At 46.1% G+C, this 27,107-nt stretch overlaps 1 protein-coding gene across 1 annotated transcript in view; it reads left to right on the top strand.

The window, feature by feature from the left end:
• Window positions 1-27,107, top strand: part of SPTBN1 (spectrin beta, non-erythrocytic 1) — a 114,721-nt gene that overhangs the window by 23,249 nt on the left and 64,365 nt on the right. The window contains exon 2 of the mRNA XM_041473928.1: window positions 10,487-10,686. Coding sequence (XP_041329862.1) covers window positions 10,539-10,686 — 148 coding nt within the window. The 5' untranslated portion in view covers window positions 10,487-10,538. The remainder of the gene's footprint in view (window positions 1-10,486; window positions 10,687-27,107) is intronic.

Below are 27,107 nucleotides of genomic sequence, written 5' to 3'. Positions count from 1 at the left end.
CCTCTGTTCTCAAGTGGGTGTTGAGTATCAAACTGCTCCATTTCTCAGTTCACTTTCCAACCAGCTCTAATCCAGAGAAATGCTGGCATTCCCTCACCCACAGTCAACTACTGTCTTCATCTCCCCAAAGCAAAAGTTGTCTCATTCTATTGGGTATTCTGGGTTTATTTTCGTTCAAGAGAGAACACTTAGAATCCATATAGTCCCTATAACATATTCCAGTGCAAGAGCCAAGCTTTGCATGGTCCTGGCTTGGGCTTGGGCTCCAGCATCTGAAGGAAGTGCTTGTTCTGGAGCAGGCTTTGATGTGCCTCTCTGGGACTATCACACTGCCCAAATCCAAGTTCTGTTTTAAATTCTTCTTTACAAGGCTAGCTCTTTGTCCAGATCTCAGGAGCTGATTGAGCAGCTCTGGCTATAGCAGAGCTCGCTCAGTGAGGGAGGTCTCGGGAATGTCTGGTACCTGTGTGGGAGCAGGTGGATCATCTGTGGCAATCCTGTGGGGTAATTAGTGCTCTCTCTTAATGAGAGTCTCTGCGTGTCTGGACTTGGCGCTGCTCCTTCTGGTTTGGTGCTGGAGCTGCTGAAACCAGCTGTTGCTTCAGCTCTGTTGCCTTATGGAGGGTGTCAGCAAATCCTTCCCCATTCCTGCCCCCAGAATTTGGTTTTGTTTGTTTGTTTGTTTGCTGATTCCAAACCTGCCGATGGCGTAGCAGGTTATTTACTCTAGGCTGGCCCTTTAAATTGCTTCCCTGCTCTGCCTGCCTGGCTGTGAAGTATCGCTAATAAACAGAGTCCAGAACAAAAGCCTCCACAACAAAACATCCTTTTCTCCCTGGGCGTCTCCCTGGGTGCGGTTTCCCACCGCTGCTCTGCAGTTTGGGGGCAGAGCCAAAGCAGCTCAGTCTCTTTCTTCCTCCCTGGAAGTTGTCACCAGGCAGCCTCCCCCGAGCAGCAGCTCCGAGCAGGGAGGAGGTGCCTGTGCACAGCCTGTCCTCAATTTCTCCTCCTTGGCTGGGAGTGGTGGAGCCTTTCCCTGCCCTTACATAAAACCCTCCAACACGGAGGAGGTTTGCCTAGGCGTAGATCAGGGTAGCTTGACATTACTCCCTGTTTTCGTGCCCTCTCCCTCAGGGACACTCCAGGATTGCCAAGCCGTGAGTGTGCTCAGCCTCCCACGGCTGCCTCTCGTTCTGGCTGCGCCTCGGCTCAGCACTGCGGCATGACCCAGGTGGGCGACGCAGCCTCCTCCCTGTGGGAAGGAAACGGGAGCTCGCTCACAGGGATGCCGGGAAGGGAGGACGGGCAGAGGCTCTGGCTCACTCCCACTCATCCACAGGTTGATTGGGCTGGGACCTTTCAGAAGGGTGGGCGTGGAAGCAGAGAGGTAAAGTAGAAGGGCAGGGGAGACAGCGGCTGGCCGGCTGGTAAGGCAGGCCTGTTTACTTGGCAGCCCTCCTCCTGTAAGGAGGTCAGAGCTATCGCATCTCAGGAGACACTGCAGGAGCAGGAATGTGCTCCGGATGGAAGTGTGTCAGGGCCTGCAGTCAGCTCTGTAGCAAGGGCAGGCTCAGGGGTGCCCTCCTTCTAAAAGTAATGCAGGGCCATCATTTCTGTGTGACACCCCCTTGCTTGGGGTGTCACACCCCCACTTGGGAAGTGGGGCAGAAACTCCAGTCCAGAGCCATGACACAGAGCCTCCGGTCCCTTTCCCACCCCCCCAAACTTGGCTGTAGCTCTCTCCATTTGAATTCATACAACAGACTTAAACTGACATTGATAAATTGTGTGGTCATACAGAGGCAATAACAGCATTTCTTGAATGGCCCAGTGAGTTGTCCATTTTTTCCTGAGGAAAGTTTCCTTGTAGGTTGCAAACAAAGGTGCTGTCTCCATGATGCCCCTCAGCCATGTGCCACCTGGCACTGCCAGTTTGCTGCCCAAGTAAACAGTGATGTCACTGAGGGCATTCAGGTTGCCTGGGACTTCCTGCCAAGTGAGGGTCATGGCCAGGGTCAAGATGTGAAGCAGTGCCCTCATCCAAAGCAGAGCCAACTGTCTGGCAGGCCGGAGGCAGCGGGAGCGTCTCCGCTTTCAGTCCTTCCCTGACACACAGCAGGTTCCCAAAGCTCAGAGCTCTGTTTCTCATAAGCTGGGTCATGAGAGAGCGAAGACCAGAAAATGGGGAACTCCTTTCTGAGGGCACCTGGTTTTTATTGGAACCCTGCTCTGTGTGAGTGCATGAAAAATATCAAAAAAGACTCTTTTGTTTTGTTCTGCTGAAGAAAAAGGTAAATACCACTGTAGACAGTTGCCCTGTATTTTCACATTCTTTTGGTGAAGGTCAGCCCACAGATAGCTTCTAGAACAGGGTGATACTAAATATTGTCCTTTAAATGCTCAGTGGCTGTGGAAGGAATTTTTTTGGGTAGTTTCTCTGGAAATGTGTTGATAAGGAGTGAAATACATCAATTTTCCTTCCTGCCAGACAAGTTTTCCCTGGTATCCTCCACCAGTCCATCCACAAGTACTTCTTAGAGGTATTTGGAAAGTGGATCTTCGCCTTGCTCAGTGATCAGGATGGCAAAGGGTGAAATGCAGAGGCTTCTAACAACTTTACAAGGTGGTTTGGTGAAACAAGGTCCTGGTCTCCTCCGTGAGAAATGGCTGAGTTGTGCTAAAGCTGAGGGGTGGATCCGAGTAAAGGTTATCTTCAGTGAGAGCCTACGTCAGAAAAGTCCTTCCTGTGCTTTTAGAAGGGACTGAGCTGACCTGGAGCCTTTTTGATTCCTGCTCCAGTTCATTTCCTCTTGTGGATTTCATTTGGGTTCAACCCAGAGCATGTTTGTGGCGTACACAGACAATATATTGTTAATCCTACTCAGATTTTTAATCAATTTATATTAATTTACCACCATCAGAATGTTTTTGCTGTTACTTTCTTTTATTTATCAAAAAGTTCGGTAATTCTATAGTCAAAATTTCCTGTCTAAGAATTCATAGTAAAATAAGTGCATGGGCTGTAAGAGCTGAAGGGCTCTTGGCCTGCTGGCAATCATATTCCCCAGAAAAAGGAGTGGCATGCCAGCTGCTGACCCCACAGATCAGAGCACACAGGTGCACCAACACATATTGCCTGTCTTGTAAAGCCCTCACAACATTCAGGATGCTATTCCAGTCCTGAGCAGAACATAATCCCTGGTTTGCTGCTCCTTCCTTACTTTTCAAAGTGACCGGCTGCGTTTGCACCAGAACAAGTCTGCAAAGTCTGAAGAGCAGATTCAGTTAAAACTCATGAACTCTTGAATTTCCTTCCATCCTCCCTTGGTCTAGGCTTTGGAAAAGCCACCTTCTGGATGAGTTACCCTACTCAAAAATACAGATCTTTCTGAAAATGGGTGGGAAATCTACTAATTGGAATGTAGAAGTTATAAATAATGCAGGAATGGAGGTGGAGAGAGGAATTGCTGTGCTGAGCTGGTCCCCTGGGTTTTTTCCAGCTAAACCATATGCATGGTGGGACATTCCCAGATAACCTAATAATTTCAGAGTCTTTCTTTTACTGACACAGGAAAGACTAAGAGGATGATGAAAGTGTTTTTTAAAAGCAAATGACCAAGAGCTGCATGATTTTAAATCTATGGGGATTTCTTTACTGACTTAGAAGCAGAAAACAGGATGGCGTGTTTAGAAAATACCCAGCTGGTGGTTCTTAAGATTTTTCTGGATCCTGAGTTGCATTTCTTTTGGCTGTGTTGGATACAAAGGTGGTTTGTGGGTTGGAGTGAAGCTGTATTTAATTGATGGATCTCACTGGAGCAGCCATGGACTATCTCATGGTGTCCTTATTGGAGCTGAACCAAGCTCTTACTGCTTTAATACTACCTTGCCCAGCAGTGCTTGCTTAGGGAAAACCACAAACACATGAGGAAAGAGGTCGAGTACTCTGTGTTTTGCTTAAAAACTAAATAAGGAGTTTAGGTCTTTGAGCATTCTTTGAGCTGGGCCCAGTATGTGGATTTTATTGTCACAGCCCTCGTGGATGTTCCCGCTCTGTGTGTCACTCCAGGCCCTTCTGGATCCTGGTAGACTTTCTCTTTCAGAAGGGATGCAGGAATGCTACTCCCTATGAGACACAGCCCTTCCCTCAGCAGCTTGGCAAAATATGTTTTACATTCTTCAAGTGATGAGGGGAAAATGAAGGGCAGCCCCAGGAGGAATTTGGTGCCTTCTCCACCCTGAAATGTTGTGTGTGATATGTCCTGCTCTGTTTCAGTTCTACTCCTCTTTATTAACTTTTTTCCAAAACCAGCCACTTTCTACCTAAAATGTCCAGATTTTTCTGGTTTAGTCTGTTCATGGTTTGTATATAGTTGGTTGTGGGGCATGGCCTTCTTTAGAGGATGGTTCAGAGGCAATATCTGTTCTAGAATGTTCCACAGGGAAATACAGAGTCCTAGAGAATCTCACCCCACAACTCCTGTTTTGTGTCTGACCTTGGATGAAATCCATATGAAACCTCCTTCTACCCTCTTGGTGTTTTAAGAAGGCTTTTCAAATAATGTTGGCACACCTTGGCTTTTATCCTCAGCTAGATGGAGCTATGTCAGATTACAGAGGGCAAATTTGGACCACATATATAAATTAAATTATTCTGAGTCTCCAGGATAAAATGCTGGAGTCCAGATCTTCTGGATGATGTATGGAAAACTAGGTGAAACTTCATTGCTCCAAGTGTAGAGAGTATCAGACCAGAAGGTTTTAATGGTCTGTGCTGGAACTGAAAGGTTTGAAATAGAGATTTGTGTTTTTAAACAACCTATTGGTTGTTGGAATCCTTGTCCTGTGTGGAGCATGTGGTGCTGGATGTGCTCTGGTCACCCCTGCTGACAGCACTGGGGGCTCCAGTTCAGGGGGGCTGTGTCTGTTTTCAGGGAGCAGCACAAACACTTTCTGAAGCTGTTTCAGTGCTTATTTAATTATGTACCCATTTCCCAGCTCGAGTATGATATCCTGGGGACCTCAGAAGGAAAACAAGAGCCTGGAATCCACTCCTAACTGCCTGGTCTTTGGAGTGATGGGTTATCTGAGATGTGGGAAGCAGACCTCCCTCGTGAAGGACGGGCTGCCTGAATTTAGTGACCTTCACATGCTTTTCCAGCCTGTATTGCGAATAAAGAGGCTTCAGTCTTGCCTTGTTTGTGCATTCTTGAAGTGCCCCACGGGCTGATTGTGGCATTTGGTAGCACAGCCTGTCCCCCCTTTGCTGTGACCTTTCAGGGTGCTGTGGAGCATGGACAGCCAGAGGAGTCAGCACCAAAAAGTGGTGAAGGGAAGCAAAGACAAAGACGTGGAGCACTCTTGGGCTGGAAAATGCAGAAACAGTATGGTTCTGTTTGTGGAAGGAAAGATGGGACTGGGAGAGGGGGAGAGGGGATATTGGAGGTCAAGGGAGTTACAGCCTTGCTCAGTTACTGCCATTATTATTCTGGGATTGCTTCAGCAGCTGAAACAAAAAGCCAGAACGTGCGTGTGCTGCCCTCTCTGCCCTGTCAGGACAGGGGAACTCCTGTCCCTGGAAATGTGCTGCAGTTCAGCAACACAGGGGCTGAGCAGGGAGAGAGCCTGGAAACACCTCCTTGGGCTTCAGGCTGAGAAATTGGAATTGGGACATGCATCTTCCAGTCTTTCTAAGCTTTATGTTCAGGACTTGAGTTTCTCAATCCGAGGGTTCTGTACAACTCTTGAGTTTCTACACAGTATTTTGTAAATACTTGCAGAGTTTGACCTGTGGGGATGTTTGATGTGTATGCCCATTTGGCATCCAGCCCTGAGCCTCTCCCAAGGTGCCCCTATTGACTCTGACCAGGCCACTTTCCCTGTGTGGAAGCTTAGGGTGAGAATCTCACCCTGTTGGGGTGACAAGATGTGGCTGGACCCTGAGAGTTCAGAGGAACTTCCATTCTCCAGTTTAAATATTGGCTTAAAATGACATTTAAAAATTATTAAATGTCTGTTGTGCTGATGTTTGGAGGGAGCTGAATGTTGCTCAGAATAAATGCAAAGTTTCTTTACATTTTATCTAAATTTCCTTCTTTTTAGTAATAATCATTGCACTAAAGTGAAGAGCAGGACTGGTGAGATGGTCTGAGGCATCAGTAGTGGGGAAGGACCATCTGGGAGGAAAAGTATCCTGCAAAGAGGATAATGGAATTGCTTCCTATGCTCATCCAGCCTTGGTTTCAGAGGGCTACCAGAAAGGAGGCAGTGTGCAATTTTGGTTTCTTGGAGGTACAGATCTGATCTGTGGGATCAGGACACCATTCTCCTTGTCACAGTGGTGGTGTCCGTGCTTGTCACCAGACCCATGTGCTCTGGTGACCTGGAGATGGGAGTGTCTGTGTCCCCTTCTCAATCCTGTCACACAGTCAGTGGGAGTTAGAGATGAATTTACAATTCATCTTTAATTCCAGGAAAGCTGCAATAGGTTGGGCTATGTGTTAGCCAGGGAAAAGTATTTACATAACCCATGAGACCATTTGGGGATTACTGTTCAAACTATATTTTTTTCAATCACAGCACCATAAAAACCTCTTGACAATCCTTAGTTAGAGTAACATGAATCTAGCTACAGCTTAGCATGTTTCCTGGAAGAATAGTAACTCTTGAAAAAACAATGTTTGCTTTAAAGATAAATGTAACTATTAGGAAGTAATTCCAGATGTGTGGTTATGGCAGAATTTCAGGGATCATAGTCATAGCTGTTTAGTGAATTACATGATTGCATTTAAGAGTAGCCAATGAATTTTTTTAAAATTAATTAATTCTTCAGATGGGCTGAATAAAACTGTTTGTTTTCTATTATCTGAGAAACAAACAGAGCAAAATCTGGTCTATTTATGAAAGTAAACAGAAAAGGTCTGACCCCTGGATGTGGCCTTTGAAAACTGCCTGAGAAAATGCTCTTCCTGGTAGCTGATTTTTTTCTTCAAGCCATTTTTTCTTTTTGAAGACAATGCCAACCACCCCCCTCTCCTTCCCGCCCTCAGATTATGCAATAGGTTTTAAGGAATGCTTTGAAATTACATGGTTTGATCTCTTTTGTCTCATGAGGTCATCTAGCATGGTATCCATGGCAGAAGGCAACAGAGTTATATTTTATCAATGAGGAAGAGGTTCGAGAATTTACAGATTTTTCTCGACCCTCTGTGGTAGGCCTGCGGATTCAGGGCCTGGAGCAGTTCCGTGCTGTTTATTAGTTCACCCCCTGTGCCTGCTTATCCCTGGAATTGCCTGCTAAGATCTCCAAGCCAGGTGCAGCAGCACTGGCAGATGAGTTTAAGAAGGCGTGCATTAACTGAGAAACCCCAGTGCCTGCTTTCTCTGGCTTTAAGCGCTATATGTCATCCTGGAGTGAGTCTGAATTGTGCATAGTAAAGCAGCTGTGACCTGCCATTGCTGAAACGCCTTGTTCCCAGTGTGTTTATCCAGTCCCGAGAGTGGGTTGGCTTGCAGGATGCTGCTCGGGATGTCGGCAGCTGAAATTCTGGCTCTCTGCAGAAAACGTCATTCCTTTATTAGAGGGGTATCTCAGCTTAAAGCCAGGCCAGGATGTTTAAGTGACAAAGGTTGTTCCTGCAGGGAAATGGGCTTCCCTCTGTCCTTGTGCTCCGTGGTTATCCCTCTGTGGATGTGCTTCACGCAGAGGCTTAAACTAAATCTGTAAATAAATCTGCGTTACATGTCTGTGTGTGCTGCACACACACACAGAGGGTTTTCAGCGTGGTCCTTCAATGGCAGGGCTGATTTCACAGGTGGATTACATTCAAGGGCATTAACAGTGAACTCGGCTGCATTAATGGCTCCAGGAAAATCCCAAACAGTTTTCCCATTGCTTCCTGGTCAGTTGCTGGTGCTGTTCATGTCAGATCGGGACACCATTAACGCAGACACAAGATGTGCTGCTGTAGCTCGTCCCAGCTGCAGGACCTCCATCCCTGCAGTCAGGAGCCTGCAGGTTTCTGCCAGGACTCATGTTTATCTTCCCTCCCTGTTCCCAGAGGCACCAGTGGGTTGTGCTGGATCAGAGCTGCAGCAGGACTCAAGAAAAGCTGTTTTCCAGCAGAGGCTGAGGGCAGTGGCCGCACTCTCTGTTGCTGGGTCTGTCTCCGGAATCAGGATTCTGCTGTGTTCTCCTCACCTTCCTTTGCTGCAAAGGTGCTTATTTTTATCCCTGCAGCTTTTTCCTGCTCTGCTGTCCCTGTGGCGGGGAGCTGCATCCCAGAAAAGGGAGCCTGATGTCAGGGAGTGAGGTGCTGCTTTTATTAGAATCAGAACAAGGATGCAGGTTTTCTGGCCCTATAGGTGTGGGATAACAGGCCATTTCATGCTCAATTTAGCTTTATCTGGGATAGATTTTGCTTGTGTGATGCTCAGGATGGGAGAAGTGATAAAGCACAAGTTAGAGTTGAATTTATTCTGGATCAGGTTGTGTGTGTTTCTAAGCAGCAGTGACACAGAAATAAATTAAATCCCATGGCTTGCTCCATCTATATTAAATTACATGTTACTGCATCCCGATTTTGGGTTCCCTGATTTTTATGGTTGGAGCTGCAGCTTTTCCAGTGGCACATCTTCTCTTCCTTGAGCACTGGTGAATATAGAAAAGATGAAAAATTATGCTGTCAACCAGCCTGTTCCCAGTCGTTGTTTATATGCTGGCTGCTCCATGGATTTAATTGGAATTAACCCTGATTGCAGCCTGTGTACAGGGATCAATGGGCGGTTTTTGTCTAGGCCTGATGCTCAGTGAGGATCATCTGGTGAGTGCTGTGCAGAAACGCGGCGAGTGGGATTTAATCCTCCCCCCGTCTTTGCTCCATGCTTTTGTTTGTTCCTAGCGGCAGGATCCGGCCGGAGCGGCTGATCCATGCCCGGCTCCTGCGGGATGCGCCGCGGGAGCACCGTCCCCACGACCTTCCCCAGAGGCAGTTCTCCTCGCGTTCCCTCGCTCTCTTGGCAGCTTCCCATGACTGAAGCGATTCCTTCCCACCTTTCGGGAAGGTTGAGCACTCGCGCTCAGCCTTCGGTAACAGCTCCTTATGTAACAGCCGCCCCAGCGCGGCTCGTTCCCGTTCCTGCGCCACACACCGCCACTTGTCCGCGCGGAACCCCGGGACAGACCTGCCCTGGCCTGGGGACGAGGGCCAATCAGCCGGCTCCGGTATCCGGGCCCGGACGGGGAATGAACGCTGCTGGTGAGCCAGGGCAGCCAGGCCGTCTGTCGCGGGCGAGGCGGATTGATGTCGCGACATGCGGGTGCCGGGAGGGGCCGGGCCGGCAGGTGGCGCCAGCGCGGCGGGCGGGGAGGGCCGTGAGGGGCAGCCCCGGCCCCGCCGTGAGGGCGGGCTCGGCCTCGCCCTGAGCCCCTTTCTTTAAATTTTATTTTAAAATATGAACGTGAGATTAAAGAGAGAAAAGACAAGAGGAGCCCCGGGCGGGGCGTTGTGAGGGGAGCGCGCGTCCCCGCCCAGGCCCCCTGGCTCCCCCTTGCCCCTGTATTTAACTGCATTTCTGGGAATTATTGCGTTTTGCAAAGGTGAAGTGTGTGTTTCTGTGTGTATGAGGAGCACCCTGTGCTCCTCAGGGTCTCGCTGAGCGCTGAAGGGTGAAGGGGATTCTCAGCACTGTTCCCACAGCTGTGTATAAGCTCCCTCCTCCTCCAGAGCTGTCTGCCTCTCTTATATCTAGTACCGATAAACACATGGAAATCCTAATCAGAAAACAGAATAAATATGCAAACAGCATCCTGAAAGAGGAGAACCTTACCCCAAGGGTTGTGTTGGTGGGTGCCATGTTGTTCCTGTGGAGAGTTCAAAGTAATGCATCATTTAGTTGGTTTTATCTGGATTAGTTCATAAATAAATTGCCAGGAGCAGTCACAAAGTCAGTATTTGCATGTGGAGACAGAAATATTTCTTCAGACACATGTTAAAAGGTTTTTGCTTGTCAAATGCTTCTGTGGCTTTTTTAGAATCTGTATTTTTTTCCCCCATCAATTATTTGCACCATTTTGTAAAGGTATGGAGGTCATCTTTGTGCTTGAGGTTTTTCTTAGCTGCGTTATCCACAGCTCCATATGCTTTAACCAACACTTGCAGATCTCTAAGGCCAATGGTCTGCTTTTAAAAATGACAGTTGTGGAAGTCTTTTGCTGCACTATTCCATCCATGTTCTGCTTTGTGGAGCTGAATGTGACATCCTGGATGTGTGTATGCAGCAAAGCTTCTGTGCTTTGGTAAAGCATTTAATTTTTTGAGAATATTTGTTCTCGGAAGGAGTGGTTGGTATCTCCTGTTCTTGAGCTTGTTTTTAAGTAAAAGTCACTGATTTTTGAAACCAAAACTCCTGAGCTTGACCCTTACCATTTTCTTCCAGTACATGTGCACCATCTAATTGCTTATTTTTCTGTGTTTTTCTTTGACAGAGGGTTTTAGGAAGAATCTGATGGTGAAGAGAGGCTAAGGAGAAGACTCAGGATGACGACGACGGTAGCGACAGATTACGACAACATTGAAATCCAACAGCAGTACAGCGACGTCAACAACCGCTGGGATGTCGACGACTGGGACAATGAGAACAGTTCTGCTCGGCTCTTTGAGCGCTCCCGCATCAAGGCCCTGGCTGGTAAGCACTGACCTGGGGTTTAGGAAAAAATAAAAAAAGGGTAACAAAGCTCTCCTTCAAAATACCTCCACTGGAAGTGTGCAAAACATCTCACTAGTCCTGGAAAGAGGAATGTGGTAGGTGGAGGTAGTTGTCATGCAGTAATGAATGATGGGACTATACATTCTTTCTGAAATACTTGCTGTCTTCTGCTGAATTCCACTGTCATCAGTAGAGAAATGAAACTGGATTGGATCTTTTCTCATTTGAAACAAGACTGCGTTTGATTATTGTGTATTAAAGGCTATACATTAACTGCATTTGTTTATAGAGCAAAGAGATTATGTCATGTCCTCTCAGCTCTGAGTCACTGCACTGCAAAGCAATTTTTATGCATTCTGTAAATGATTTCCTGACTTTTGTGGTAGCATGCCCACATTTCTGACCTCTGAACAAAATGTCTTGGCAGTGTAGGACGGGCACAGAAAACAGCTCAAAACTATGCTGAGCATTCTGCTGGTGAAATCTGAGCTCCAGGAATGGTTTTAAACCCGACACTTCATAAGGTGTTGGGACAGGTTTATTAAATCAGCTGCACTGAGACAAAAGTATCACCTGCTCCATTTGTGATTCCAATGGGGCTGGGGCTGGAGTGCAGCCTGCCCTTTCTGCTCTCCACTCCAGCCATGGAGATGCATCAGATGCCAAACACCTTTACGTGTCAGGCACAGGCCAGGATCAGGTGTGGGGCTCAGCAACAGGGAAATGAAGTAGTTCATGCAGGTGGGCAGAGAGCAGATCACATAACTCTTCCTGAGGATAGTAATGCTGTTGACTTAATGGAACTGCTCACAGGGAGGGGATGTGTGTTAAATTTTGCTGCTTTTAATTACAGCAGTTCCCATCACAGTGTGCATTGGAATGATAGGGAAAATGCCTTCCCTGGGCAGGGCTGTGCTGAGTGGGGTCAGAAGGAGCTTGCTAGTACCTGTGGTGATAGACAAAATGAATCTCAGCTTGGGTTACTTTATTTTAATAGTTTACTCTTGTTTGAGGAAGAAACTGTGTTTTACTTCTGCCACGTGAGTGGTTGTAGGTTGTATCCTGTTCCTTGGGTGGGAAATGCCTTTAGTAAAAAGCTCATGAGCCATGTTTGGGTCCCAGATCTCACCTTACTGCAGCTGCTTGTTCCACTTACTTTTATAGCAAGCAGAGGTCCCCACCTGAGTAATGAATAATAAACATGAAACTCTTATTTCAAGGAGAAGTAATGTAAGGAAAGTACTTAAATTATTTAGCTAGCCTAAAACACATACCCATGTCAAAGCAAATAATTTTGCTGAAGATTCAATTCAGCTATTTAAACATTTTCCCCCACAGTATGGTGTATTTATTTTTCTTCTGAATAAGCATTACTCATAGTTATTTTAATTTGATACATTTCCATACCTGTAATTCTCTGCATTTGCTGCTGAGAATGCTGTGTGCTGCCAAAACTTGGCTTAGCATCCTGCATTGCTGCAGCACTGCTTGAAAGCTTAATCATGGTGCAGGGAGGGAGGAGTGAGGAGAGGTTTGTATTTCAAATCCAAGGTTATGGTTAAAGGCTGAGCTGTGGTACTGCTGGCACTGTTCAATGTATGTTTTCAGATATGCTGTCTGGTGGATAATCTTCCCTTGCATCTCCCCAGAAAGGCACTGGCAGGTCTTTAACAGCTGCAGCCTGGAGCTGTGCTGGCAATAATCTCTGTCATTGTCCCCTTTCAGTGCAGACAGGCCCTTTCTGGAAAGGTGCTCTCTGATTCAGCTCCGTGTCACAGGACTGGGCACAATGACCACTGGGTGAAAGCCTTGTGCACACACAGTCAGCTGGGGGATGTCAGGAGGAGCTTCTGGGCTCTGCACCCCCTGCCTTTGGGTGGGTGTCGCACCATCACTTTCCTCTGCGTGAACTTCACTGCTCTCTGAAGCAGTTGTGTGCCACCTTTGGGGTCTGGATTTACTGAACAGCACTGCAGCTCGACTTGGGTGAGCGCTGGCTCTTTGTGGGCATGGGCACCTCCCCACATCTCCAAGACTGGACATCCTTCTGACAATAACATTTCTCTCTCCAGAGGTCATGGGTGGCTTGTATCTCAAGAGTGTCTGTGGCTGTCCCCTTGCAGTATGTCAGTGACAAGATATAACAAGAGACTATCAACACCTTGCAGTCTGTGAAATGCTCATGCATCATCATCCCCTTGTCCTAATATGAAAGGTTTCAAATGAACACACCAGGCACTGGTTCCTTAAATTTCATTACCAAGATGCAAGCTGCTGTATTCCAAAGTAGAACAGCTGTGGGCATGTTACACTGCCTGACTAATGGCTCTGTATTCTCTGCGGGTGCAGGCATCTTCTTCCCATACTCTTCCACAAGCTGTGAAGTGCCTCTTTGGCTGAGCTTCCATCTCATGTTCATTCTACTTCACTGTAATTGAAGTGCAACTTACTTCCTTTAAGGTAAAGTAAGGTAAAGAGTGAGGAAATAAGAAGTGAGGTTTGTAGCCAAAGTCTGATACTCCACTGTAGGAAGAATCCTGATGGCCCCAAAATTCCATCAGGATGTTGAGCTATTTAAACAACAAAGGTAGGAGGTGGTTGTCAGAATAATCTGTGATTGGAATAATGTCCTGCAGGAAAGCTCAGGTAAAGCAAGTATGGTATAATAATAGGAGAAAATCAGTGTTGTTAGTACAGCAGCTGATAACTGATGTTATTAAAGCAGTCTGTGTACCATGAAAACCAGAATGCCAACTGTTGTTTTGGTTTAAAACCAAGAAATCATCTGGGAACTCAACTTTCAATCAGAATCCAGATTTGGAGGGATATGCAACCAGATTGGTTGCCATTCATGTTGAGTTAATTCACTCTGCAACTGATATGAGAAGAAGGTAACTGATCCCTTCTTTGCCAAGTAAGGTATCCCACTGTAGGAAATCATCTTTCACCTGTCCTTGTTCTCCGTGGTTCTTTGGAAGGTCTTGCTGGAAGACCTGGTAATTCTACCTGCTCTGTAGGAGCCAAAAAGATATCGTGTTTGTGCAAGATTCTTCATTCACAAATCCTCAAGGGTTGGATTTCGTCTATCTAGGGCCATTAGCTAACAGGATTTGTTGTGCAGCTCCTTGGTGCATGAAGCTCTTGCAAAAGTCTTAAGAAACAGTTCAGTTGTTCAGCAGAATTTTTCACACTCAGCCTTTGGGCTGTGAGGTTCAGGAGTGCCATGCTTGCCAGGTCAGGTGCTGTTTTCAGTAGTGTGAGAGTTGTCACCTCCAAAACTTTCCATTCCTTCAGTTAGCTAATTCAATATTAAACTTGGCTACAGTTACTCGCTTTTCTGCTCATTTATATTTTGCCCTTTTATCCTCTGGGTTCTTCCAAGTGACCAGAAGGTCTGTGACTCAGCTCTCTGGCCCATGAATTAAAACCAGTTTCAAAGTTTATGAAATGAGAGGACTTTCCTGGTGTGGGCAGGAGTGCATTCCTTTTCCAGCTTCACCCAAGTGGCCGTGCGTAGGTCAGGGCACTCACTGGTGTTGCACGATGTGGTGTTCATGAGCCTTACAGGGCAAGGCAGGAGGCTGCACTTTTTGTGCAGCTTTCCTTAGTTGCCCAAGATAAGTTTGTCATTCATGCCAGTCCCTTAAATTCTCCCAGAGGGGAAAAAAGCATTGAAATGGTTCCTGAAGTTACACTATTGAAAAAATTTTCTTTTTAATATAGTGGAATAGCCATTTCATAAGGTTAAAAAAAAAATTAGAGAAAACTTCCAGTGGGAAAGTTCTGGCTACCTTATGTGGGGTTAATTAGTCCCTTGTGGCTCTGATATTTGAGCCATCCCCCCCACAGCTGCAGTGCAAAAAGTCAGCAGAACAACTCCACAAGGAAGTGAAACTCCTGCTTCTAGTACTCTGCAGGTATCACACACCTGCCTGGCCCTGCTGTCGAGCATCTCTCTCATAGCAAAATTTCTGTTTCACTCTGAGCATACAGAATGAAGTTTTAGGTCTCAAACCAATAAAAAAGGGCAAAGTACAATAATTTAGAGCTCAAGAGAACAAACGTTGGATTTGTTCCTGGCTTTGAAGGAGCATACTGAAATGAGCTCTTGCAGGGTGTTTCCTAAGTATCCTGCACCTGAGCTATCCAGGACTTAAAAATCAGTCACTAATTTTAATAGCAGCAAGTGATAAGAAAGGAGAGCTCAGCATTATAGTGGTGCTTGTAAATCAACTTGAAAAGGCATGTGAAGGATTCACTTGAGACTAAACAGAAATAAAAGACAGAGCAGTGAAATCTGCTCTGCACTGGTGTGGCAGAGCTGGTTGTCAGCCCATGGGTTTGTTTGGAGCTACAGGCCTAATGCAGGCATACCCTGATGAGCATGAAAAGGTTTATTTTGAAAAATCTTGTTTTGCTCAGATAAAAGTTGATGGAATTATTTCAACAAAAGCTTTTCCAAATGTTGACCTCACCCTATGCTTTCCTTCTGGATTTTACTTCTGGAACAATTTCTTCTGTTGATTCTAACCTTGCCAGAATGCGCAGGGGCAGTTAGAAGCAGCAGGTCGTTTGGTGTGTTGTGTGTCATGCAGGCATGAAGGGAAGGAGCAGGGCAGCAGAGAGGCTGCTGTACTGCCACATGTCACCTGTGGTGCTGGCTGGGGCTCCTGATGCACACTGTGCTCTTATCAGGGAGCAAGGAAAAGCTCAGCCCATCTGTCACTGTGCATTAATGCATTGGCTTTTAAAGTTGCCATGGAGAGCTGCTTCTAAAGCAGATAGCAAAAACCAGACAATAAATAATACTTTGTTCTTAGTGGGTTTATTTTTAAAGATTATCAGCAGACTGACCCAAAAAGAAGAGTCAGTATCTGTGTGAAATATAAAACAACTTGCAAGCAGAAGCAAACAATGTATTCAATGTGTGAAAATGTAGCTTGGTACACAGTTCATTTGTATCTTGCTGCTGTAACAACGTGATCTTTGGTTTCAGTTGGGCATGCTTTGGGGGTTTGCCCTCTCTCTCTCTGGAATCAAAGAAGGCATGTTGCAAACTACAAGGCGTAAGTCAGGTTCTTGGTAGTTTGATTAGATCCCTGGTCCTATGTAGCCTTTTGAGTAGAGAGCCAAGCTGCTGAGAAGAAGTCCTGCTGAATGTACCTTAGGAATTGTCTGGAACTGCGCGTGCTTGTCTGCTCCATGGACAGGATTTATGAGTACTTAGTAACGGAGTGGTGCATGACAGTGGTTGCATCCTGGTGAATGACTGTAATCTGGCATGCATTGTTCAAGCAGGATGAGCTGGGGCTGGAAAAAGAGGCTTATTGTTTCTTTGGGGATGGAGCAGGATAGGAGCAGTTCTGGCAGCCCCACTCCGGAAAGTCTGAATGCTGCCGTCATTTTACGTCTCCACTGAAATCCTTTCAGGACTAAGCACTGTTGAGTTGGACACGTATACAAGGGAGCCCAGCATCTTGCCAGCATAAGCCTGTGTTGATTGATCCCTGGATCTTGGAATTCCTATGCATTAAGTTCCTGGGCTGGAATACAGGTCCATATCTGCTTCTCATAGTTCCTTGAGGAGAGCTCCAGGCATATGCCAGTCCTTATGCACAGAGGACTCTGTGCTTGGACAGCAATGCAGTAATTTAACAAAATAAGGTACAAGAGAATTCTGTGCTCTAGTTAAGCTTAAATATAAAAAGCCATCTGTACCCAGAGGAAGCCAATGGAAAGCTGATGCATGTGTGCTGACTCTGTGTGCATAGATGTATTTGCCTTTGGGATATTACCCGTGAGCTGTGCTTGGAGATAATCCTGCAGCACGTCAGTCTGCGTGGTCATACCCAGGCATTTCAATACCGTGGCACTGCACTGACTTCTACAGTGAGCTTCCTTAGGTGGGAGCTATGCCTTCATTCCCAGAGCAGCACAGCACACTGCTCTCCTGTCTACTCCAGTTTTCCTCATCCATTCATCCCCATGGCATCAGTGAAGAGTAAGAGCACCAGGGGACGTGCTTTTGGCTGCCCCAAAACACTGAGCTGAGTGGGAGGCAGTGTTCAGCATCAGCAGGGCAGGAGTTGTGAAGGGGGGATAAAGAGCTCTGGCTGCAGCAGCTGTTCTGGGAAAGGAAAAGTGCTCCCTGGGAGACACCCTCTGTAGAGTCAGTGAGAGCTGAGCTAGGCACTGTCTTAAGCCTGGGATAATATGCTGAAGTTGACAATTTAGAGGAGACCTCCCAGCCAGATTGTTACCTGGTATAAGCTGGATTCTCCCCGGCTTCTCTGAGGCCATGCTGTCTTACACCAGCTGGGAACCTGACCAGAGGTGGCCCTTCATGGGAAACCTGAAGACTGAGAAGGCTACAAATGTTTTTTGTTGCTGGAGTCAATGTTTTAGGGATATTTAATACAGAGAAACCATGAGACCCTTCATTGTGATAATGAGATTGTTTTTAGATAATTTGCTGAATAATCTTAATGGAAAGGATTTCTTCTTTATAGAACATACATGCCAATATTGGCAATATATATTTTTTAAAATTATGACTTCTCTCAGGGGTGAGCTTAGCCATGGATGAATTTCAAAACCTAGTCATGAGTCTGTAATTCAAAAGAAGTCTTTCCACAAAAAATGCGTATGCAGAAGAGAATGTTCTCGTCTCATGTCTTTAGCATCTCACTAGCAATGTTTCTGTATTTATGTTATTTATTCAGCCAAATCTGCAGTGTGCCTTGCATTTTTTCCTTCTATTTGTTGCTGGGATACTGCCTGAAAGCACTCCCTGAAGTATAAATAATGTCTAAGAGAGCACACTGCAAAGTGAAATTCAGTGCAGGATTCAAACATGTTTACTAATTTCTGTTAACCTTGGAGCTCTTCTAATGGGGAAAGATTAGGGATGAAATCATTCCCTCGGATCAGAGTGTTGATTCTTATCTTGAGGTAATATCCTGGAGAGATATAAACCCAGATTGCCTGGAGACGAATTTCTTTGATGGGGAAGAGGCAAAAAGAACAGGAATGGGGATGAGAATCAGCCACGTAGAAAGGGTAATGAAAATCCATTCTAAGTTCCACTTCTTTAGTTTCCAGCATTCTCCCTAACAGTTTTGAGCTCTTTTAGTGAGCAAGGCAATCGCTACTATTTTTTTGCCAACCACTTTGTATGTGTAGTTGTGTGAGGATTTTTTCAAGTTTTTCTTCCTTTATTAAGCCTTGAAGGCAGAGAGGTGTCAAGTGACAGTGTTTGCACATCCCCTTGTACAATGTATTATTTTTTCAATACATCATGTAAAAATGAAGTCAGTTGCTCTGGAATAATAACTTCATGAGTTGGACACAGTTAATACTTGTCAATTGATCACTATGCTTTTTTTGTGGAGAGTGGCAGTTTCCAGAGAGGAACATAGTCTGGCGTATGGAGATTTTTAAAGATCACTGTATTCTGCTGCTTGTTTCCACCCAATTTCCATTTTATTCAAGAGCAGCAAGACATTGCATTGTCATGCCTGAGTGATTATGGTGTAGCAACAGTGTATCTGTGTTCCTGGTCAGACTGAAAAGAAAAAGAAAGAAAAACAAAATGGTGCAAAAGGGAGAAAAAGGAGGGTGGGCATTTCTCTGTCTCTCTCCCATACATAGGTGCAATTGAGGTGGAAGAGAAAGAAGGGAGAGGCAGTGACAATAATCCCAACTTCTGAAAAAGCAAATCAAACCTATAAAAAGGAATTTTCAGCATGAAAATGAACAAGTGTTTTCATGACAATATTTCACAGCCAGCGAGTGTGTTAAGTGTGTACCTGTGCAGTGTGCTTGGTTTGAACAGGCTTTGTAAGGGCTCTCCATCTGTGTCAGGGAGCAAGCCAAGTACATTTCATGGGCAACAAATAAAACCTGGGAGTGTAGTTACAGCTTTTCAGAGATCCCTGTGTTGGTGAGTTCATGGAGTATGGGAAGTAGTACAGGTTGGAATGCAAACCAAGAGAAACAGTAATTTCTTCTGAAATGTTCTGCAAGTGCCTCCTGTAGCTCTTCCCTGCTGTCCTTCCTGGCAGGTGTTGGACTCCTGCAGTTAGCAAGGACATGCTGTTACAAAAGTCATGTCAACTTTCCTGTTAATCTGGGACTTGTGTAAACTGAAACCCGAAACCAGGTGGAACTGACCCAGTTTCAGTAATAAATTGATATTCTGGCCTGGTTTGTGAAAAAATTCCCCAAGGTTTTGATCTCAGATGTCACAACCTAGAGATTCACCTGGAGCCCAAAGCTGATTTGTACCTGGGACTCAGAGCCAAGCTGCTGGAAGGCCAGCCCAGACATGGCAAAAGGAAAGCATGTAAACAGACCCTTCTGTAATAAAAATCCTACCTTTTAATGGGGCTCTTTTCCTTGCCTCTGGATTGCATTGGCTCTCCAAAGCCCATGTGAGTCACAGAGAATATATCTGGAAGGGACTGGGAGGACCCGATGAGATTGTAGTTGCCACTGACCTAAAATCGCCTTTGAACAGAAACATTGAGATACTTTCTGCGATGGAAATGTTACTGAAGAGGAGATCTCTTGGTTTGCATGTATTCATCTCACCAGCGTTTGAGAGAGTTACCAAGTGTTGCAGGACATGGCAGGTTGCAAACTGAAGGGTTCTGTTCCCTCCAGTACCTGCAGCAGAGATAATGAGCTTGGCAGCTCATTTCTGCTTGGTGTGTGGGCTGCTGCTCCCTGCTTCCAGCGTCTTAGATAAAAAACTGGAGGGAAACCAGCTAACTCTTCAGGATTCATGTTATGCAAATTGTCAAATAGGGTAAAAATAACTATTTCCTATAATGTTCTAGAACAATCCCCAGCAAAACCTATCTCTCCTTGCTCCAATATATAAAGAAAGGTTTTGTTTTTACTGTGACAATGGAGGCAAGTGTGATAATGAGTTTTCAGTTCCTAACTGTAGCACTTAGGGGTTATGTAGGAACTTTACCCACCTTTTGGAGAGGAGCAAAACATTACGTGATTTCTCTGGCATTTTAGTTTAATAAATAATCCTTTTTATCTTGGTGTTTTTTGGTTTTTTTTTTTTTTTCCTTCCCCTAGTTAGCCACCAACTAGAGAATTTACAAGAGCAAGAAAGAGTAAAGAGAAAAGACAAGGGTGATGATTAACCAGACTCATAATTATTGTAAGCTCTGGCTTAGAAACATTGATAATTAGGAATTTGGAAGGCACTTTTGCTGGATCTAACATTCGTTTCTTCCTTAGAAACCCTAGTTTTTTTCCTTTGTGTCAGAACCTGTTCACTTCAGCAGCATTTTTCAGAACCATGTAAAGACAGAGCCCAGGAGAGACCCTTTTGTGTTCTGGGGTAAGCAGCTGTTTCTAAATGTCGCTTGTACATTCATAATATTACTGTAATCAACTTCTTGTTCTCCTTGAGGCTTTGCAAAGCTCTGATCATGTCAGCTAGGACACACTGCATTATGGCTAAGTGGATAATCACTTGTGTTTTATTCACTCTGAATAAACACAGGCCATTATCACCTGGCAGGTGCTATGAGACTGGGACAATTCAAACTATGCCAGCAAAACTTATTGCACAGTTACGGGCAAAAAATTGAGAACAAAATTTAGAGAACAAGAAAACCCCAAAAAACCCAGCACACCCCTCCCTCCTCAATATGCTAAGCTTAATATATGATCTGGTCCTTCTTTTCCTCCACTACTGTAATCACTAATGAATTACACCGCAGACAATTTCCAGCTGTGTTGATGTGATAAGTTGCACTTGGCCCAGTGCTCCAAAGCTATCTATGGCTTTAAAGCATTCAATCCCCTCCATAACATATTATCTAATTAGTGTTGTCAAGGGCTTAGTCAATTAAAGATAAACAGGGAAAATGAGTAGAACTGGGGTGTCACAGAGGGCTTTGTGCATGCAGAGCCTTGTGATCGATCCGCTGCATCACCACATGGCAGCAGAAAACAGCTCAGGTTCACTCATTTGCAGTCAGCAGCAGCCCAATGGATTAGGCTTGGTGTGACTCACACCAAAGGGGAGCTGGCAGCGTGCCCATTGGGAAGCAGCCTTGCTACATACAGTGTAGCATTTCACAAACACAGACATGTCCCCATTTTGCTTTGCTCTTTCCACTGAATTCCTACCAACCTGTTCAGCAGAGCCTTTAAGATGTACGGCAGTATCCAGCAAAGCAGCAGGAAGCCCTGGCAGCTGAGCCTGGCACCAGGGCCAGCCCCAGGAGCTGAACCATCATCAGCAAAGTCTGTCACATCTGCTGCTGGGGGTGCATTGTTCTACCCAAATGCCAACCTGGATGGAAGCTCAAATGAGGTCAGATATTCACAGCAAATGCTGCTGACAACACATCAGGTGTCTGTTTATCAAACCTTGAACAAAATAAGCTCAGTTCAAGCACAAGTTATTCCCTTTTCCTTTAGCTTTCCCCCCTACTCACTGTGTAGCCTGCATTGCCCCATAGCTGCTGCAATTCCCTCCCTTTAAGGTAGTGTTAAGTGCTACTGGGCAGGCCACAATTGGGAGGGACAGAGAGGGGACAGGGACAAAAAAATATCAAACACCAAATTTTGTTCAGTATCTCCTGAAGCTTGCCAGCTTCAGTTGTCCCACAGGGGACAAGCTGAAATATAAATATGTGTGTGTGTGTTGTTTATGTTTCCTGATGGGGTGGGTAAGGCCACTCTGTGTTTTATATGGGCCTAAGCTTAAATAATTATTTTTAGGTTTTAATGTTTTCCTTTTGTAATAGTTTCCTTCTTAATATTTTTAATAATGACCACGTGCATTAGTGCATTGCCTGCCAAAGGTTTTGGGAAAGCTTTCAGCTGGGGAAAAGTTCCTGACTTACGGCCTTCATGGTGTTAAAAATGCTCCAGTTTCCCCGTCAGTCACTTGGACTTTAGTTTTACCTTCTGAGCTCACATAGCAACACCTGTTTGCTCAAGGTGGGACAGAATGAGTTGATATGCCTGCAGGTAGGGCCTGGCTGCCTGCCTGCTCTTGAGGGGAAGGGTTTGCATTTAATTATAACATAGGTCAGGCATGGCAGGCAAAAGCTGCTGTTGGTAGGAAGCTGCAGGAGAAATATCTGTGATGGAAATAAGCCTGTACTTGTGTGCTGGGCAAAACGTGCTCCTCCAGCTCGGCAGAGTTCACCTTGCTGTGTTAACGGCTCAGCTTACCCAGCTCTGCTCCTGGGAATTTGGGTGCCCTTGGTATTTTGTGCTGCCCTTCTTCCCTAGAAACCCCATGGCCAGGGCTGGCATGTGGGTGCCTGTGTGCTGGAGGGACAGCTGGCTGCACAAAGATTATCAGGGGAGGGTTTAGCAGGAGCCTGCCACATCAGCCCATTGTTGTCTGGAGAGCAGCATCCTGCCTGCTGGGGCTGCAGCTGCAGGTGCTTCCTCAGGTCCCTCTGACGTCTTCCAGACATGTTTTTAGGGCGTGAGCCTGCAGGATCTGGTCCCCTACACAGCCACTTTCCTCCCTGATACTGTAAAACCTGTCTGGGGCAGCTGAGGAGTCCTTTGTGACCAAGCAGGGTGGTGCTGAAGGGGTTGAAGGCCAGTTTTCAGAAATGTTTTAGGCTCTGCTGGAGGTGTGCTGTAGTACCAGGAGTCTTGTCTAAATACAGCTATACTGAAATAAAGGGATGCAGTGAAATAGCCCAGTAAGAGCCCTTCTCTATCAATATAAGTAACTCTGGACTAGAGCTATGGTGGTGCTTTAAGTAAAACAGTACAGTTGAAAGCCATAAATATTTTAAATGCATTTATGACCTCAGGAGCTGTGTGCCAGACATTTTCAACAGTCCTTGTGTTTTTGGAAACCCCAGCTTCAGCTGAGAAGTGTCGACTTCCATCACTTCTCCCTAAATTGGCAGTGTTCATGGTTGGACTTCGTGCACATTTGTTCCCTGGTGTGCTGGTAATGGCTGGTTGAATTTCCACCTTGCACCAAGCAGGACCTTGGGCTGCAGTAAGTAGGGGAGTGGGCTGAGCTTCTCCCACAGAAATTGTCCTCACAGAAATTACTATATGATTTAAACCTTGTGAAATGACGGTATCAAAACAAAGGCAACATTTTGAAATGTTTAATGAAGGGATCGAGTGGGAGGAGGAGAGAGCATGGATTCCAGTGGAAAGGAATTTGGAAATGCAAGAAGAAAAGAGAAAACATTTGTGTGAACATTATCAGCACTTTTAAAAATGAACAGGCAAATGTTATATACTGAGGCTATGAATGTGGAATTGACCTTTTAATTTCACTTACAACTAAGTGAGGGCTGGGAGCTCATGTCCCTGAGGGAAAACTGACATCCTGTATCTAATACCATCTGCAGGAACTGACTTCCAGGGCCAAGCCCAGCTGCTGCTGCTGCTGTGCACGTTTGTATTTCGGCAGGGTATTGAGGTGCCAGTCAGAGCTCGGCGAGGCATCCTTATTTACTTTAGAGCCCTCCCCCTCAGCGCACAGCCCATTAATCTTGCAGTAATACCCAGCACACTGATAACTGGGCAAGGAGCCACATGCACAGGGCATGTCAAAATCCTCAATATCGTCAAGTAACATAAACCGAAGTGACAGGAATTGCCTGTTTAAAGAACCTTTCGACAAAGCTTTCGTTTGTTCCCGGTGTGCTGGAGCGTACATCTCCCCGCGTCCCCTCCTCGGCTGGTGCTAAATACTGAATGAGCGCTTCTGTGTGCGTGTGGTGCTTCTGCAAGCCGACAGCCCCGCAGATAAATAAAGAAAAGTGTCCTCCTTTTCAAGTGATAGTAATCTGAGACTTTTCCGTTACATGAGGCTCCTAACAAAAGGTTGTAATTCCAGCTGCTTCGCTCGGGAAGGTACCACCGTGCGCGGCGGCGGTGCCGGCAGCGCGGGGCCGGGACCCCGCGGGCAGCCGCTCCCGGGGCGCGGCGGAAGGACTCGCTGGGGCGTTGCAAGAGCCGGGCCGCTCTTCCCCTGCTCCGCCGCCCCTTCGCCCTTGGTACAGCCTTCCTTTCCTCCACCGTGCCGTATGGTAATCGAGTGACATCAGCCTGCGCCCGGGCGGCTGCTGTTTATATTACAAACCAGCAGAAAGGTCTGAGGTGTGCGCGGCTCCTGGGAGCGCCGGCCAGGGCGGCAGCGCGTGGCTCCATGCTGCCTTTACTTCGGCCTGAATCGCACGCTTGCTTTTATTTCACTTGGTTTCGCCAGAGCCAGACGAGCATTTGAACCAGATTCAAGCACTTGAGAGTTGCCTGTTGTGGAACTGGGGAAAAAAAACCCAAAAAACCACCCTCCTGGTGCTTTACGTTTGAATCCATTACAGAGAGCTTACCGCCAAGCCACACTGCTGGATTTTGAACCGAAGCTGTTATTTACTTAGGGCTCAGGGGGGAGCGTTTTCGCTAGGGACTGACGCCAAACTACTGGAGGAAGCTGGGATTTACCTGGATGTGTGGTAAAGAAACTTGTGGTTCCTTTATGCTGCAGTTCATCGCATCCCTGCGCTACCTGTAAATGGAATTACAAAAATCAACCAGTATGCCCGGGCCGTTGTCCCCAGGATATGCAGCTCAGGTGCCGTATAACTATAACCAGTTAGAAGGACGATTCAAGCAGTTACAAGGTAAGCCTGTGCGGGTTTTTTAGAGGTGTTGCCGTGCTGTGATCCTTGTAAACATGTTAGTCGGGGCTTATTCCCTTTGCACCAAGGTGCTAGTGAGAGAGGATAAAAGTGGTGCTGTGGGAAAAGGTCTGAGTTCTTTTAAGGGATACTGTGTGGCTTTTCCCACTCCGAAGGTGTCCCGAGCCTTACACGGGGTCCAGCCTCTGAGCCACTCAGCCTTGCGATGAGGACTAAGGCAGACCACGTCTCTTAGAACAATAACGGGGAGAGTGAGGAAGCAATCTTCTATTTATTTTATCCTTAATAAAGTACAGTTAAAACTGGCCATCACTCATGAATCCTAGCTGTGTTTGGGTGCAGTTTGCAGTGCAAGAGCCCTTTCCAACCCCTGTGTACCTCCTGCAAAGGCGGGTGGCTTCACTTCTTCAAATGAAGAACAGTTGCATAATTCCCTAACGAATTAGTTTGCTCACTATAGATATGTGAGAAAGCACTCGTGTACTTTAACATTCCCAGTTTTCTTTGCTTTTAGACAGGGAGAATGTCCTTTAATATTTTCCCCTTAAACTCCCTGTCTGTGTAAGAACCAGAGGGGTTTTTGGGGGTGCCGTGTGCTCTCTGCAGGGAGGGTAGGCCTCGGCCCGGGCTGCAAACCCCCAGTGCAGGGGGGAGGATGGTGCCCAGCAGCTCCATGCCTCAGGCAGGGTAAAACAACCTCTGCTGTTTCTCTGTGGAATACACGTCCCAACAATGAATGAACTCCAGGATTGCAGTTGCAAAATAAAAAAGAATTCTTCATTGAAACTAAACCTCCTCCTCTGGATCCATGTGACTCTGGAGATAGTCCCAGAGCAGCCTGAGTACAGCGAAGTGCTGCCCTTCTGTGCATGTTTCTTAATTTACTCTGGTCTGTGCTGCAAGTATGGTCTGTGGTTCCTGTCAGAGAGGGGCAAGAGCCTGGTTAGTGCAAAGAATGTTCCTATTTGTTGGCTTAAGGAGGAAGGGAAAAAAAATCTTTCATTCATAGCACTTAGTTTATTTTGTAAACTGGCTCACAGCAATGGCTGCACACTGCATGTAATGAGGCAAAATGACAGCATCCTAAACACTGTGAACATGCAAATTCCTGGGACAAGGCATGGAAAATCCAGACTCCAAACTTGCACACGAGGGAATTCGTTACAGGCTTTATCTTGGACATCTGTCAGATCTTAGGCTGTGGTACTTGTGTTGGAAAGAACTAAGTTTGTGGCATGAAGAAAAACCTGGCTCATGCCTCTTTCTTTGCTGGTTTAGTTAGCAGTCTAAAGAAGGCAGATTTTATCATTTTCAGGGTCACTGCTTCAGGAATCCATTATCTGTGTGTTTACATCACACTGAAAGAGGAAAGCAGACTGCATTGTTGAAAGCACAGAAAGTGAGTTTTCCCTTCAGTGGAATGCACTGAGTTGACTTAAAAAGGTTAAAAAAAGATGCAGTGCTCTCCCTAAAGTACTGCAATTTCCTCCAGCAGAAGAGATAAAGTGCAGTAAATTCTGTGCAGTTTTGCAGCAGACCATCCTGTGGCTGTTTACTCACATCACAGGCTTGAAAATGAGTGCTGCCAGTGATCTTGTTCAGGGTGGAGCAGAAGTGCAGGCAATGTTGTAAATTATGCACCAGATAGTCCATGAAATGCTAAATAACCTACAAAATATCGTGTGTGTGTGATGGAAAGGGAGTGGCTTAACTCTGCTCACACAGAAGAGGTCTTTCCTCGGATTAGTGTCTCTTTGCTGGAAGAATGTCCACAAAGCCATTGTTTTGGAGTTGTAAGATTTTCAGGGCATTCTTGCTGGAAGGCTCTGGTGGGAACAGGGAGTGTTCTGTGGCACTGGACGAGGCTCAAGCCCGGTGTAGATGAGCTGAATATATGTACTTTTTTAAAATGACAGATTTATCACCAGTTTTACCTCTTTCACAATGGAGGTGTACAAACAAGTAACAGCAGATGCATTTCAAATAATCACATACTCCTTGATAATTGTTTCACCCCTCCTGCTTGGGGTAGGAGGGCTCTCTGGAGCAGCACCAGCATCGGCACCACACAGATTACTCTAACTTCTGCTCATGTCCTTCACACACTGAATTTTCCCCTCTTTTCTTCACAGTTCCTGCAGTGACCATGTGAATCCCTAGCTTTGCACTAGATCATAGCAAGGTACTGTTTAGATCTGGTGAATGTTGAGTTTTCCTCAAAAAAAGCACTTGGAAGTATGTTGTTTTGTCTAAAATAACACAGAGCAAATGCTCAGGCCCTGTACAAAGAGAAGTCTGAACCAGCAATGAGTAGAAGACAACTCTCTGTGATCTCCTCTTTCCTAAGACAGGCAACATATGAGGAGAGGATAGACAGCTTCGCATGAGGAGAGGAGCCAGCCTAATTCTGTCCCAAAATGCTATGGGCAAAGCAAACTCACATCATACATGATTCCCTGGGCACTCCTATGTTTCACCTCTTTTAAATGCCTTGAAGTGATGATTGTAAGGAAACTCTCATTCAACTTGATGATGGTTGTGGGGTGATTAAAGCAGATTTTCCAGCCCAGTCCCGCTGGGGCGTGAAACCCAGTGCAGGTTGTGGGACTGCGCTGAAGGGACCAGACTGGCTCCTTTTGCACCTGCAAGGGTCACCTGGCAGGGGATCCCAGCTCCCATTTGCCTTGATGGGCCAAAGAGAAGCAGGATGTGGCAGAAGCCATTGCTAGG

Source organism: Pyrgilauda ruficollis, unplaced genomic scaffold (assembly GCF_017590135.1).
Source record: "Pyrgilauda ruficollis isolate IOZ18807 unplaced genomic scaffold, ASM1759013v1 scaffold31, whole genome shotgun sequence".
NCBI classification, from domain to species: Eukaryota; Metazoa; Chordata; class Aves; order Passeriformes; family Passeridae; genus Pyrgilauda; species Pyrgilauda ruficollis.
The sequence above is the reverse complement of the archived record's forward strand: the minus strand, read 5'-3'. Positions and strand labels throughout refer to the sequence as shown.